We start from the raw sequence: 15172 nt of genomic DNA, 5'->3' as shown, positions 1-15172 counted from the left end.
ATATCTGTTTCTCCTGTAACTGCTGTACACAAAGCAGCACTGTGCTCACAAACTGCTTTATCAGGCCTTACAGGCATGATGAAATGAAAATGAGACCAATGGGACCAATCACCACAGATCAGCGTCACGGAGAGGAGGAGTTTGGAAAAATGAATCGATGAGCGAATCGTTTGGGAGTCTTTGAACAAGTAAGGTAAAAAGAAATGCATATTATGAGACAAATGATGTTTTTTTGTTTGTTTGTTTTGTTTTGTTTTACATTGCATGCATGTCAGCTTGTTGTTGGGGACTCTTTAAACCAAAATATGAACCTTACATACACAATATGTACACGTTAATTATTTAGAAGGGATGCATTAAAGACAGTAAATAAAAGCATTTCAAATAAATGCATTTTTTTTTTTTTTACTTTATATCTATCAAAGCATGCTGTGTATCACAAAAATAATAAGGTTTAAAGTGGTTTCAACATTACTAATGGTAAGAAATGTTTCTTGAGCACCAACTCATTACATTAGAATGATTTCTGAAGGATCATGTGACACTGAAGACTGGAGTAATGGCTGCTAAAAAATTCAGCTTTGCCATCACAGGAATAAATGTCATTTTAGGATATACTAAAATAGGGTAGAAAAAAGTTATTTTAAATGGTAATAATGTTTCACAACATACTTTTAATGAAATAAATGCAGCCTTGGTGAGCATAAAAATCTTCTTTCAGTAACATTTTGTAGGCCACTGACCTCAAGATTTGAACGATAATGTAGGCTACATATATTTTTATTTTTATTTATTTTTCAGTGAACACAAATAACAAATAGACATACACCAATCATCCAAAAACAGCAAACAAAGAAAAAAAAATTGGCTATTTTAAATTAATTAAATGGCTTATTATTTTAGGTTCTGCTTAGGCAGTAAAGGAGAGAAAATGATGGCAATAAAGATGAAACTCCCCCTCCATTCCCAGGTTCCTAAGAGAGGATGCAGAAGAGGGAGTACAGACAGATCTCAAACACCACATGGGAAGATTCACTCTTAATACTGTTAAAGATTAGACATGGGCTCTCCTAAAGGAGTTTATCTGTCACAAGATCAAATACGCTCGGTTTTGATTTATGGCTTATTTTGTGGTGGAACTTCAGATAGAGAAAACAGATGACTGGATGCTGACCATTTGACATCCTATATCTCCGATGCAGGGTAATACGATTTCTATCAGACCCGCTTTCAAATGCAGTTCGTTTTTGTGTCCACAGGGTGGCGCTCCCATCTTTTCGACGGCACTTTTATTACGACTGTCTGTTTCGCTTTACGGCAGTGGCTAACGTCCACATGGTCGTTCGTGTAGTGAGTCTGCCGGAGTTTTAAAACAGATCGGAATTGGTATTTAACTTCTAGTGCAGTCCAAACACATTAAAAACATGGGGAAGACTAAAAACAACAAATTCAAACGGCCATCGTTTTCTCCCGATGGTCTTTCAGCAACTGCTGTTAAACAGACTGTTGAAGAATCAGAGGATGAAGACTCTCCAGCGGCGGAGCTGCTCGATAAAGTAAGCTGCCGCTGCTCTGACAACTCCACACAGACTTGTAGTTAATTATGTTTATGAACCTGAGTATCTGAATACTGACATAAAAACAATATTGGCGTAACAGCTGAATTTGGCGTGTGTAAAGACTGTGTCAGCCCTTTCTCTGATGGCGTGTTGAATAAATGAAGCGAGTCAGCAGACCTTTACGGCTGAACGGACTGATGCAGCTGTCACGCAAGTGGGACTCCGAAGAACCAGCCAGTATTTCTTAATTTTCAAATACATCTCTATTAACACGTGACTCCTTCTGTATGTGTGTGTGTGTGTGTTTAGTTGCAGAGTCCCTCAGCTGATGTGCGCGAGTACGCGTGTGCCAGTATCTCTCGTGTTGTCCAGCAGAGCCAGACGATCCCAGGATTCCTCCAAAGAGATGCAGTCAGGAAAATAGGACCTTTACTGCTGGACCGCAGCCTGGCAGTGAGAGAGACTGCTGCTGGAGCACTCAGGTACACACACACACACACACACACACACACACACTCTCTCTCTCAGACGAGACTAACATAGTAAACCTGAGCTCTAGTAGATATCCAGCCACCAAGACAATGACAGACACAAAAACCCTGTCATACAGACTCCGCATTTATTCCATAGATAAGACAAGCACTAATTATATATATTTTAATTTCATTATTTCCCTCTGGAGTAGTTTGTCTTTTGAGCAGCTTAATGTTTTACATTATTTTACTGACACAGGTCTCTGATATAAGACTCCTCTGCTTCGGGGTTTGTTTCATAATTACCCTTAATTTTGATCTGTGTGTGTGCTGCAGGAATCTCAGTGCCTGTGGAGGCCCTGAAGTGTGTGAGGACATGGTGAGACAGGATGTGCTGACGCCTCTGTCTGCTCTCCTGAAGGAGGTACGAATGCTGGATCAATTCATTTAAAAAGCTTTATTGGCATGACCGTCTTTAACTTGATTTTTCAGCATGATGTTTAAAATGATTAAACATAAGGGGAGGTCACACTAGACTTTGAGCACAACATTTCTTGTCATGCTCTGTGGTTTTAAAAACATAAATTCACCATATAACTGATTATAATCAATCTAAAATGTACAAATATACAATCCACTTTTCTGTAACGCTGCAAACCTGTAGCTATAAAGTTTGTGTTTTTAATTTCAGCTCATGCTGTGATACATCAATTGGTATTCATTGATACGAATTTGCATGGTAGAGTTCAGTAAAATGTGAAACAACTCCACATGAGTGTAATGAGACCACCATTTAAAACAGATTTCATTGCATTGATGAAGGAGATTTTAGTCAGTCCAATTAAATTAGCAGGGCTGTACTTCTCATTCACTTGCAAATAGTCTTAAAAAACAAAAGGAAAAGGAATGTGGATCATGATCCTGCCTGAAAAAAGAAGTCATATGTGATATGTTGTTTTTGCAATATCGCCCACCCATAGTGAGAAAGAGAAAGCTCTTTTTGACAAGTGTCTCTTGTGTGTTTTTGTGGAGAGCAGTGCTGTGCTGGCTTTGACGGGAGCTCCTCTCCTGCTGTGAAAGGACAGAAACACACGGTGGAAGACGTCGCCAATGAGGCTGTAAACTTGCTTTGGAACCTCTGGTAAGAATGAACTCGAGCTGACTTCAGGGTCTATCCAATTAACTAATTAGCAAAAATTGATCAAATTGACTTTTACACTTAACAGGTGTATTAACAAATGCCCTAAATGCCTTTGAGTAGGGGTGGACCGGTTCAACATTTTCACGGTTCAGTTTGTATCATGGTTTCATAGTCACGGTTTCGGTATGTGCTATCTTTATGGAAAAACTATACTTTCAAATAAAAATAAAGAAAAAATAATATTCTATCTAACTACAAGCAACAGCACAAATAAATACAAACGAGTAAAGATACAAATAAATTAAACAGTGATTTTCATTTTTTTTTTTTTTTTTTTTTTTTTAGGTAGGTCTATCATTAGTTTTACAGAAATTGAATAAACTAATCAAATGTTAAACAGCATTGCATATTTGACTGTATAAATTAAATATTAATCTTTATTAAAGTTACAAAAGCTATTCAATCAAGAGCAGTGAGTGATTTATTTGTTGTTGCTGATTGATTAATATAAAGACTGTCACTTTAAGAGAATGCACTGATCCAGTACGTTCAGCCGGCTATGTCTGCTATAGGATACACCAAGATGGACATTTTCACATAATTCTTGTGTGAGTTTGTCCTTTCAAACGCAATACTTCAGAGAGCGTTTAATATTTGTGCGTGTTCTGAGACGCACGCTTCAGATGAGCGCACGCACAAATCTTCTCACTGCTGGCGTCCTCTGGCTCTTAAATGTTTAAACTGGCAAAGCTTAAATGGGTTTAGTTTAAACACAGATATCTAGGTGTGCTGTTTAGGTCTCACCTGTGCGCGCGCTATCAGCACCCGGGTGATGACGGAATAAATGACTGATCATATTCCAGCACACGGCATTCGCATTGAACAAGAGTGAATGGTTTGTCCAGGTTTTTTTTTTCTTTTCTCATCGCTGTTGTTGTAATGTACTGGGAAGCCAGAATGCGGATCCATCAACAGAAACATACATTAGCCAAACCCTGTTTTTTTTTTTTTATGTGTTATTTATAAGAAACCATATTACAGATGCGTTGTCAGATTTAAGTTTAACTGCGGTCCTAGCACATGCCGAACCGTCTGTGGAGAACCGAACGGTTTGATTTTTTTTTTCCGCAAACCATCCCACCCCTACCTTTGAGTGTCTTAAGTGTTTCCTGTGAACCCTTGACAGCACATCATCATGATTTATATATATTCACTAGTTTGCAGGCTGAAGATTAGCCCAAAATAAGAGACTAATCAGTTATCACATTAAAAGTAGTCATTAAGCATTTAGTGAAGCAGTTTAAAAAAAAAAACACCTGTAATGTACTTGCAGTAAAACAAGGGTTGAAGAGTTGCGTCTTAAACAGTCAAAATGTGTTCAATCAGATGACATAGTTGTTTGTCTTGTATGATCTGTTTTTCTGTGGATGTGCAGTGAGAGCAGCAGCACAGCTGTGTCAGTGTTTAACAAGACTGGACTTCTAGATGTTCTTCTACACTGTCTACAGAGACACCCTCAGAACATGGAGCTGGCAATATCAGCAGGTGCCACTAGTTCTAGACCAACACACATATACACTAAGGAAATGCTTATTCAACAAGGATACATGAAATTGATCGAAATGATAAAGATGCGCACATTTTTAATGTTACAAAAGATTTCTGTTTGAACTAAATATTATTTTGAACGTTCTATTCATCAAAGTATCCTTAATCATATTGTAACTGTTTTCAACACTGATAATAAGCAGAAATGTTTCTTTCGCACCAAATCAATATATTTGAATGATTTTGGAAGGATCATGTGACACTGAAGGCTGGAGTATTGATGCTGAAAATTCAGCTTTACCTTCACTGGAATAAATTACATTTTAAAGTATTTTCAAATAGAAAACAGTCATTTTCAATTGTTATGATATTTTACATTACAGTTTTTTTTTTAATACAATAAATGCAGCCTTGGAGAATGTAAGAGTATACTTGCTTCAAAAACATAAAAAAAAAAAAACATTGCCAAGCTTTCAAATGGTAGCGTGTGTGTGTGTGTGTGTGTGTGTGTGTGTGTTTGTGTATATATCCATATACACACAGACACACACACACACACACACACACACACAGACACTCAGATTTTTTTATTCCACCCCAACAGAAAAAACAAAATTAAATTTAATATCATAATACCATAATACATACATTTCATTCTCACACTTCTTTATTTGGACACTATTTAGTGGTAATTGCTGTTGTTTGTGTTTGTTTGTGTGTGTGTGTGTGTGTGTGTGTGTGTGTTTTTTTTTCTGTGTAGCCCACTGCTTGCACACAGTAACAGAAGAGAACGCAGAGCTCATGCGCAGTGTGAATGCAGCGGTGTTTGGGGTCTTGGAAAACATTCTGTTCTCCACACACACCAGTATGGAATACACTCTCCTGCGAACGCTGGCTGCAGGTAAAAGAGCGCATGACACTGGTCGTGTAGTAAAAACATTTACTAAATCTAATACTTCCATCCTTAAAAGTGTTTGCAACATGCCACTACTTGCTATATATATAAAATACCCCCAAATGAGCATTTAAAGCTATTATTGTTTTAAATGTTTAGGCTACAATGGGCTAACATAAAGTATAGGCTTTGTTACCAAAAATACCCAAAATAACTTCATTCAAAATAAACAAAATAAAGTCATAAACGACAAGTGACCAAAACAGCTCTGTTACCAACAATCTTTAAAAAACCTTATTTTATGTTGCGCAAAATAAAGTAATTCAGGTTTGAAACAACATGAGGGTGAGAAAATTATCACAGAATTAATAAATTTTTTTTTTTTTTTTGGTGAACTATCCCTTTAATGTTTATTTAGTTATTTATTTTTTTATTAATGAAATGATATTCTGAAGAAGTAACTAAAACTACCAGCAGGTGGCGGTAAATGTCTTTGAGTCGATTTGTTCAAATGGCTGATTCGTTCAGGAATGAAGTAAACGGTTCTCTTTAATGAATTGGCTTTTGAATCATTGGTTCATATGATTCGGTCAAAACACTGATTCATTCAGAAACTAAACACCGCTGTGTTGCTCAGAGACGAACTACAGTTCTGCTTTGGATTTTAAGGGAATATTGTCGTTGGCAAAACTGAACAAAAACACACAATATTGTGTTTAAAGCACAATATTAACTTCTTGTTTACTGAACTGTTGTATAAAATCACATTTCACATTTGCTCTCGTGTTATTCGTGACAAAAACAGCAATCCTGTGATATTGCTCTCATTGCTGGTGTGATATGCTTAATATATGATATAAATATAAGACAAAAATATTTACATTTTTTTGCCACAATATCTAAATTTAAAAAAATTCACAAAAATGTATCCTTTCATTGGATGATAAGAATTTAAAATGGGGGGAAATATCATTATGAAATAAAGGTTTTTCTCAAATACTCGTTGGACACAATTATTGGCCCCCCTGGAAATTCTTATGAGTAAAATATCTCTGAAGTATATTCCCATTCATATTCACAATTCTGAGCACTCCAGCGTGATTATAAACATGAAATTATGCAGCCATGGCTTCCTGTTTCACAGAAATATAAAGAGGAGGGAAAACAAAGCCCAAATTCCCTTACTCATCCATCACAATGGGAAAAACCAAAGAAATATATTTATGATGTGCAGCAAAAGATAATTGAGCTTCACAAATTAGTGAAGTGGCTTTAAGAAAAGAGCTAGAGCAGTGAAAATTCCCATCTCCACCATCAGGGGAATAATTAAGAAGTTCCAATCAACAGAATGTTATAAATCTGCGTGGAAGAGGACGTGTCTCTATACCGTCCTAATGCACAGTGAGAAGGAGAGTTTGAGTGGCTAAAGACTCTCCAAGGACCACAGCTGGAAAATTGCAGAAAAAGCTGAGTCTCGGGGTCAGAAAACCTTAAAAAAAAAAAAATGTCAAATAGCACCTACATCACCACATGTTGTTTGGGAGGGTTTCAAGAAAAATTCTCCTAGCTCATCCAAAAACAAAACTCCAGCTTATTCAGTTATCAAACACGACTGGAACTTCAAATGGGACTGGCTTCTATGGTCAGATGAAACTAAAAAATGAACTTTTTAGCACCAAACACTCAAGATGGGTTTGGTGAACACAGGGATAAAAAATACCCCCATGTGTACAATGAAATATACTGCTGTGTTTTTGATGTGGGGCTATATTTCTGCTGGAGGTCCTGGACATCTTGTTTAGACACATGACATCATGGATTCGATCAAATACCAACAGATAAAAAATCACTAAGTGACTGACTCTTATAATGGGCCATGTTATGATCTCCCAACCGTACAATAATCCAAACACAAACCTCAAAAACAACACAAAAATGGGTCACTGAGCACAAAACCAAGCTTCTGCTATAGCCATTCCAGTCCTCTGACCTGAACCCTCTAGAAAATGAGTGTGGTAAACTGAAGAGAAGCACCACCAACATGGAGCTGGGAATCTGAAGGCTCTGGAGTGATTCTGGATGAAGGAATGGTCTCTGATCTCTTGTCAGGTGTTCTCTAACCTCATCAGGCATTATAGGAGAACATTTAGAGCTGTTAAACAGGCAAATGGAGGTTTCAAAAAGTATTGAATAAAAGGGTGCCATTAATTGTGGCCAATGTGTATTAGAGAAAAAACATTTATTTCATAATGATATTTCACCCCATTTTAAATTCTTATTATTCAATGAAAGGATACATTATTGTGATTTTTTTTTTTTAAATAAAAGATCAAAAGGATTAACAATGCAGATGAATTTTCACAGCCTTATTTGATCATATTTACCAAGGGTGCCAATATTTTTGGGCATGACTGTATATATGTGTGTGTGTGTGTGTGTGTATGTTTCGTCATATATATGTGTTGGTCTTTCCTCTGTCTTTCAGGCTCTTTATGGAATCTGAAGAGCAGTCTGTCTGCAGCACAGCAGTCTCAGACGTTGACAGCGCTGGCCACCACTCTCTCACACAGCCTCGGTCTGGACGCGGGAGAGGTCATCCCAGAGCTGTGGCGTGCAGAGTCTGCCCGTCTGTCCAAACAGACCACATCTGCAGCAGAGTCAGATCATACAGACGAACGGCCCGCAGGTCACGAGGCCGAAGAGATGGAGGAGGACGTGAGAGATGAGAAGATGAATGGAAGAAAGCCTAATGGACGAATATCAAAAACAAAAAATGACATCTCAGATCTGTTGCCTGTAAGTTAAAAGCTATTGTTTTAAGTGGAATTTTTTTTTAGAACATATTCAATTTAGTGAAATTTTGTTTTAAAAGTGAAAATTCTGTGATAATTTTCTCACTCTCGTGTCATTCCAGAACAAAGTGATGGTGATTAAACTATGATATTTTTGGGTGCTTTATCTAAAAACATTAACAACTAAAAAAAATTAGCCACTTTTATTATTATGATAGGTTGGTGTGTGTATGGAGATCATAGATTCATCTTAAAGACCTTCTCCATTATGCTACTTGACGTGAAGGCTATGATGTACCTCCTGCACTCATTCTTTCCCTTTCAAACCATGTCAGCCCAAGTGATGGCACATCTGTCCCTCAGAGCCAGATGGTTCTCACGCTCTCTAAACACAGAGTGACTGTCCTCACTTACACATGAGTGTTCAGGGCTGCTGTAACCTCTCCGAGCTTCTGTCTAACCAACCCATAGGGTGTCCTGAACCTTGTCCTCTTAGATAGTTCAAGGTGAAATTTGATCCAGAGCCTCAAATTTGTGGCCCAGTTTACATCTGGAACCAAAGCAAACCATGTTTAAAATCTCTGTTGTTGTTGTTGTGAATGCACTTAATTATTTCATTTTCTGTTTCCTCATCAAGTCAGTAATCAATATTCAGTTAAAGGTATCAATTTAACCATCACTGTATGTGTACAAATGACCCAGACAATTACTTCTGTGGTTTTGCTGTGTGTCTCTGGGTTTTAAGAGAGACAGACTGGAGTTGCGAGAGGCCAAAGCACTGCTATCAGCACAACAGACGTCGCTGGAAATCATCGTCAACATGTACTGTTCTGATGGTGAGTGTGTGTGTGTGTGTGTTTATAGGCGAGCAGGGAAGACAAGACTGTTATAGGCAATCCTCAGGATTTTCCTGCTAATGTGCAAAATTAGAGGAATGATTTCTGTGTTTGTGTCAGAGGAGACAGGACAGAGATAATGTGACGAGATATTGACTGTGTGTGTGTGTGTGTGTGTGTGTGTGTGTGTGTGTGTGTGTGTGTGTGTAGAGCCCTCAGATGATGAGTGGGAGGAGATGTCCAGCAGCGATGAGAGCGAGATGTGTGCTGATGGGATGTCAGACACTAATTCCAGTTTGTTCTCTCCTCTCTGTCTGTCTGCTGAACTTCACACAATCCTGCTCAACCACAACATACCTCAACAGGTAACACACATTATTACACAGTCAGCAAAACATACAGTGCCACAGATATTAATTTTATTCTGATGTTACAGACCCTTCTGGTTCAGTGGGGAGAACACAATTCTCACATGCTGTACTCGAGGTCACTTTGTAAAATGGGAGTGTTATGGGCATATTTTGGCAGTTAAATGAGGACACTGGTTAGGTTTTGTGAAGGATTTGTCTTGTGTTTGCAGATAGAGAGAGGGCACTGAAGCAGTCCATGACAAAAATGTGCTTGCTGATGTAATAATCTTGAGTTAGTAGACTACTGTTCAGAAATCTGGGGGCAGTTTTTTCCTAAAGAAACTTATACTTTCATTTAGCAAGGGGACATCAAATTCAACAAAAGTGCAAATTGTGCAAAAATGCATCATGATTTCCACAAAAATATTAAAGCACATGCGGCGTTGTGATACAATGACAGCGTTAACATCATCAAGGATTATTATGAAATGGCAATAAATAATAGTGGAGTCTGTAGAATAAGTAGGAAAAACAGCCCATTTAATTCTAAGAGTAAAAGACAAGATAAAAAATTGTCATACAAAACTGAATTACAGTATGAATGCTTTCGATGAAAAAGCTAGTGGACCTCGGAGAGAAGCGTAAAAAATGTATGCTATGACCCCTTGAAATACACAAAGTTGTCAAAGGCACACTACTGGCATAATATACTCAATACATAAAGTGTTGTTTGTAATACATACTGTACACCTGTGTCATAATGAAGTGTGTGTACTGAATTCACTTCACTGATTGATTACTTGCAGGTCTTGAAGAAGGCAGAATTCCCCAGTGCTGCTGCCCTTGAGCTCTGTGGCAAGGACCTTACCTGGAAATACCTCTTGAAAAAGTAAAAAAAAAAAAAAAAAAAAATTCATGACCTTTGTAGCTGTGAAAACCCAAATCTCACAGTCTTTGATTCTTCTAGGATGCAGCGGGTGCAGTGTCGGGCTTTGACGTGTCTCCATAATATCCTTTCCTCTATGGATACAGAATTTCTTGGTGGTGCTTCAGGGCTACAGGCGGTTGCTCAGCACCTCTCATCATTGGTCTTCAGCTCAGCAGGTAGATATCAAATTTATTTTCACTTTTAATTCGGTCTTCCAATTATTATGAACACAAATAATCAAGATAAATTGCTTATTGTGCCAGATTCCTTTTTGCTGTGATACTTCCACTTTGTCTTGTTGCAAGTCCAGCACACTCTTTTTTCTCTCTCTCTTATATCAGCAGTTTTTTTTTTTTCTTTTCTCTCTCTCTCTCTCTTATATCAGCAGGTTTTTTGTCATGTTAATTAAATATAGAAAAATAATACCACAATAAACAAAATACCAATTTAAAAATAATACCAAAATAAGCTAGATCAAATATGTTGTAGTGCACTGTGGAAGATCACTACAGTATAATTGATCTTAATTATTTTAATTTATATAGTTTCTCTCTCTCTCTCTCTCTCTCACACACACACAAACTCTATATATATAATATATATATAAATATATGCATTTATATTAATTTGTAATTTTTATTCTTTTTATATGTCTTGTTTTTAATTTCAAATAAAAATATGAAATTCAAGTAAATCCATTGATAAAAAGTAGGGATGTACCGATTCACTCAACTCACGATTCGATTTTTGAGTTAAATGTGTCCTTTTATTATTGCTTGGACAAAATGCTGTACATTTCTTTGTGAAATTGAAATATAACTATAATAATATACTAATATAACACTTACATATTATTGCTCTTTTGTTGGTTTTGATTGTTTCTTTTGTGCTCATTTGTAAGTCGCTTCGGATAAAAGCATCTGCTAAATGACAATTTAAATATAATGTAAATGTAAATAACAAAACTAAATTGAAATTTTAATTTCAAACCGCGAGCGACAGTTAGACGACAGTTTGTTTGGTGTGTTCCACTCATCGGCTCTCGCCGGGCAGTTTGCCCAATTCAGCATGTTGAATCAGCGTCGGGGCCGTCGGCGAAAGTGAGAGCTCTGATTGGATTAAAATGATTAAAGTTATCAATGTTACTGATATTAAAAATGGTAAGCAAGCGCTGCATTGTTTACATTTCGTATATCTGCGTTTATCTCATATATCTTTATTTCGGTTTCTCCTTTTGAATGACGAATATATACTATTGATAGCTGCTGATATGAACAGCTCGTTCCTCTCACGCATGCGCAGAACGCACGTGTTGGTTTGCCGTCGGCTGTAGTCTGTGCAGTGTGTTCCAGTGCAGCTTTTTGGTCTGACGCTGCAGATGCGAGGCGACAACACCGTCAGCTTTCGTCGCCGCTAGTTCTTTGAAGTCAGCTCGGTGTGTCCCGGCCTTAATATGCATTATACAGAGGCAAGATGAAAAGAAAAAAAAGCATCTTAACTTTTGTGAAGACAGTAAGCTCCCCTCAGACATGCATTCATATAAACTCCTAACCCTAACTGAATCTCGATTTGTTTAACATCTCAACCGGTTTTCAACCGGCTCGCGGATAATCGTTACATCCATAATAAAAATTGTGTTTTTTATCTTTGATTTTTTTTTTTATATTTGATTATTTTTTTATATAATTATATATATATATATATATTATATAATATATTGTCAGTGAGTAATGGTGTTAATTATGTGATTTAAAAGACTGTTTTAAATTTGTTCTTTTATGTTAGGTAATGTTAGGTACATCTTGTATTTTATTGTGGTTTTTCCACTTAGTGTGTCAAAAATTTAATATCTTCTATGATTGCACTTAAATTTCTAGAGGCATTAAAGGATGAGGAGTTCCTGGAGGCTGTGACCAGTGCTCTTCGTTCTCTACTACAGATCATGGCTACCAAAAACATCCCTCAGGTGAGAACCACATTCATTGATTGTTTTTATGTTTTAGCGATACATTATTTCAAGCTTTACTTGGTATTTTTAACTGTATGTGTTTTATGGGTTTATCCTGCAGTGTATGACTCCGCACCAGCTTATGAGTTTTTGTGAGGCTGCCACCAGCTGTGAGCTGGTCAGCGTGAGAGTTAATGCTCTGGCCATTCTCGGTATCACAGGAAGCTCTCTTGCCAAAGAGAAAAACACAGCTGACACTCTGCAGGTAAAACTGACTGTGGCAGAATTGTTAGAATAATATTAATCATATGTATAGTGCCTTTTCTTTATGCCCACAAAAAATGTAACATTCAGAAATTATTGTGTTTTATGTTATAGAAAAGGGACAAAAAAAGGATTTGATGTTCATTTTGTAATGTTAGACCTAATTCTTTCTTAGTATATTGTATATCTTTATTTTACTAAATTGTAAATGGCTACATTTATATCAAATTCTGTAGTATTTTATGACTTATAAGTACTTTTAAAAGAAATGTTTGGATTTACAAATTAATTGTATAATAAAATATGTTAACTTTTATTAATAGCATTGTTTTTATGGTATATTTGTCATTGCATAGCTTTGGTCAGTTGTTCAGCTAATTTATTCTCTTTTTTTTGCAGCTGATTGGAAATGCATTACTGAATATCGCAATGAAGGACTCAAACCTGGTTGTGTGCGGGGAAGCGCTGGATGCCCTCTTCGATGTGTTTGCAGATGGCGATGAAGCAGAGAAAGCTGGAAAAAATATTAACCTGCTTTCCTCTCTTAAAGCACTTCAGCCAGGGTTTAGGGCTAAGGTTTGTTTAAAGCCAACAAGAAATATTACCACTGATACAAACGCACTCATGCATCACATTCCCACACTCGAACAATAATATTAAATCAGACACTCAAATGCCACATCTCACACCTTCAAATGCATGTTCAGGCTTGAGCTCAGGGTTCAAGCGAAACATTTTTTTGTCTTCTCTGAGATTGTGATCTGCTGCATAAGCACTATCTCAGTGTCACACAAAGACTGTCTACAGAAAAGCACACTCAAATCCAGCTGAACAGATCTGTCTTGGTTGGCTGATCTAAAATGCTCCACTTTAAAACTGTGAAGTACTTTTTCAGCTGCTTTTATAAATTCACAGTCTGACCATTCACAGCACAGCCATTGCTAGTTTGTCTGTATTCTAGTATGTTCCTGGGCCTTTAGATGGCAGGCTTTTCACAGTTTGGCCTTTTGTTCATTCACAGCTGCGAAAAGAAGGCAAAGGAAAATACAGCCCTGATCAGCTTTGTGTCCTGGACAACATGAGGATCAACCTGAAGAGATTCATCAGCTACTTGGAGAACCTGCAGAGAAAATGAGATTTCAGAGATTTGTAGCACAAACTCTCTGTAAACATCTCGCCTTGTTTTATTTAGTATTTTCTGTCCATACTCCTCTCTGGTTTTCTTTTGGTTTTATTGTAATGTGAGAGTGTTTATGTGCAGAAATTAAGATAAAAAAAAGTTTGTAAAACCAAACATATATAAGTGCTTTAATTAAAGCATAAACTATCATAATGGTCTCTTGTTGTTGTTAAGTATTAGGATAATCAGTAGTGTCTGTGTTTTAATGTATACTCCATTGACCATCAGATTTCAGCATTTAAACTGAAAAGTGTGAGTTAAACAATGTTATCCAGTCTCATAACAGATTCCCCTCTACCCCTCTGAATATTCTGGCTTTTGGGTTTCTGGTAAGAATTGTCCTTGTCCTCAGTGAGATCATCTGTAAAATGATGAATGGTCAGTGCTCAGGGATTACTTAATACACACTGTTATGTTGCTATGTTTTCCCTCTCACCCAGTCCATAATAATACAACAACAACAAAACCCACTGATGTAGCATTTTATGGCCCACAGCAACAGTAGATTATCAGATGTTTATTAGTTGTATTAGATCCATCATAAACCTGTCTACAGTGACAAAAACATTGTCTTGTAGATCTGACATTATCTTTAACTTTTTGATAACTTAATATGTCATTAGCATGCTTAGTAGATTTGTTTTTTCCCCAACTGAATAAAAGAAAAAGCATATGAGATTAAATATCTCTTGAGATTTAGATGAAATTAACCCAAAAGAGTTGTTCACCATAAAATAATACACATCATTTAGTCATCAATTACCAATCATCACATTGTTCGAAACCTGAACGACTGATTTTGTTCTGTGGAACACTACAGGATACAGTCTCAGTCACCATTCACATGCATTGTATTAAGATATAAAGAAAATGAATAGTGAATGAGGCTGTCTGTTCCTAATGCTCTCTCTCTCTCGAATATTAGGTGTGTGTTACTGTCTAACATCTTTTGAGTTTCACTGAAGAAAGAAGTAATTCAGATTTGAAACGGCATAAATTATGACAGAATTGTATTTTATTATTACTGTTATTTTCTCTTTAAGTGGTAAAAAATATATACACGGGTCTGGAGGTTAGACCTGTCCCACAGTATTAATACTGTTGTTTATATTCTATTCGCGGACTCCTGTTCCCAGTAATCTAATTTATGTCACTGCATTACAAAATAATCCAATTAGAAGATAACACCGAGACGCCACCAACTAGATATAGGACTCACTGGATTAGCGCCACCTTTACAGGGAACGTCTGAAACATA

At 36.8% G+C, this 15172-nt stretch overlaps 1 protein-coding gene across 1 annotated transcript; it reads left to right on the top strand.

The window, feature by feature from the left end:
- Positions 1–1292: 1292 nt before the first annotated feature.
- On the top strand, positions 1293–14067 carry LOC109093259 (HEAT repeat-containing protein 3). The gene is made up of 15 exons (XM_042727904.1): positions 1293–1556; positions 1869–2041; positions 2369–2456; positions 3070–3173; positions 4609–4718; positions 5482–5622; positions 8102–8412; positions 9154–9244; positions 9455–9609; positions 10401–10483; positions 10562–10698; positions 12400–12488; positions 12592–12735; positions 13134–13310; positions 13756–14067. The coding sequence occupies exons 1-15, from the start codon at positions 1425–1427 to the stop codon at positions 13867–13869; spliced, it is 2049 nt and encodes a 682-aa protein (XP_042583838.1). The 5' UTR covers positions 1293–1424; the 3' UTR covers positions 13870–14067.
- The last annotated feature ends 1105 nt before the right edge of the window (positions 14068–15172 follow it).

The sequence above is a fragment of the Cyprinus carpio genome, chromosome B7 (genome assembly GCF_018340385.1).
Source record: "Cyprinus carpio isolate SPL01 chromosome B7, ASM1834038v1, whole genome shotgun sequence".
Classification (NCBI taxonomy): domain Eukaryota; kingdom Metazoa; phylum Chordata; class Actinopteri; order Cypriniformes; family Cyprinidae; genus Cyprinus; species Cyprinus carpio.
The sequence above is the reverse complement of the archived record's forward strand: the minus strand, read 5'-3'. Positions and strand labels throughout refer to the sequence as shown.

Excerpts from the sequence above, each read along its gene's own strand:
- LOC109093259 (XM_042727904.1), top strand. The coding sequence starts at position 1,425 with ATGGGGAAGACTAAAAACAACAAATTCAAACGGCCATCGTTTTCTCCC. Across the intron at positions 2,457-3,069 it reads TGTCTGCTCTCCTGAAGGAG|TGCTGTGCTGGCTTTGACGG; the intron begins GTACGAATGCTG and ends TGTGGAGAGCAG. Across the intron at positions 9,610-10,400 it reads ACCACAACATACCTCAACAG|GTCTTGAAGAAGGCAGAATT; the intron begins GTAACACACATT and ends GATTACTTGCAG.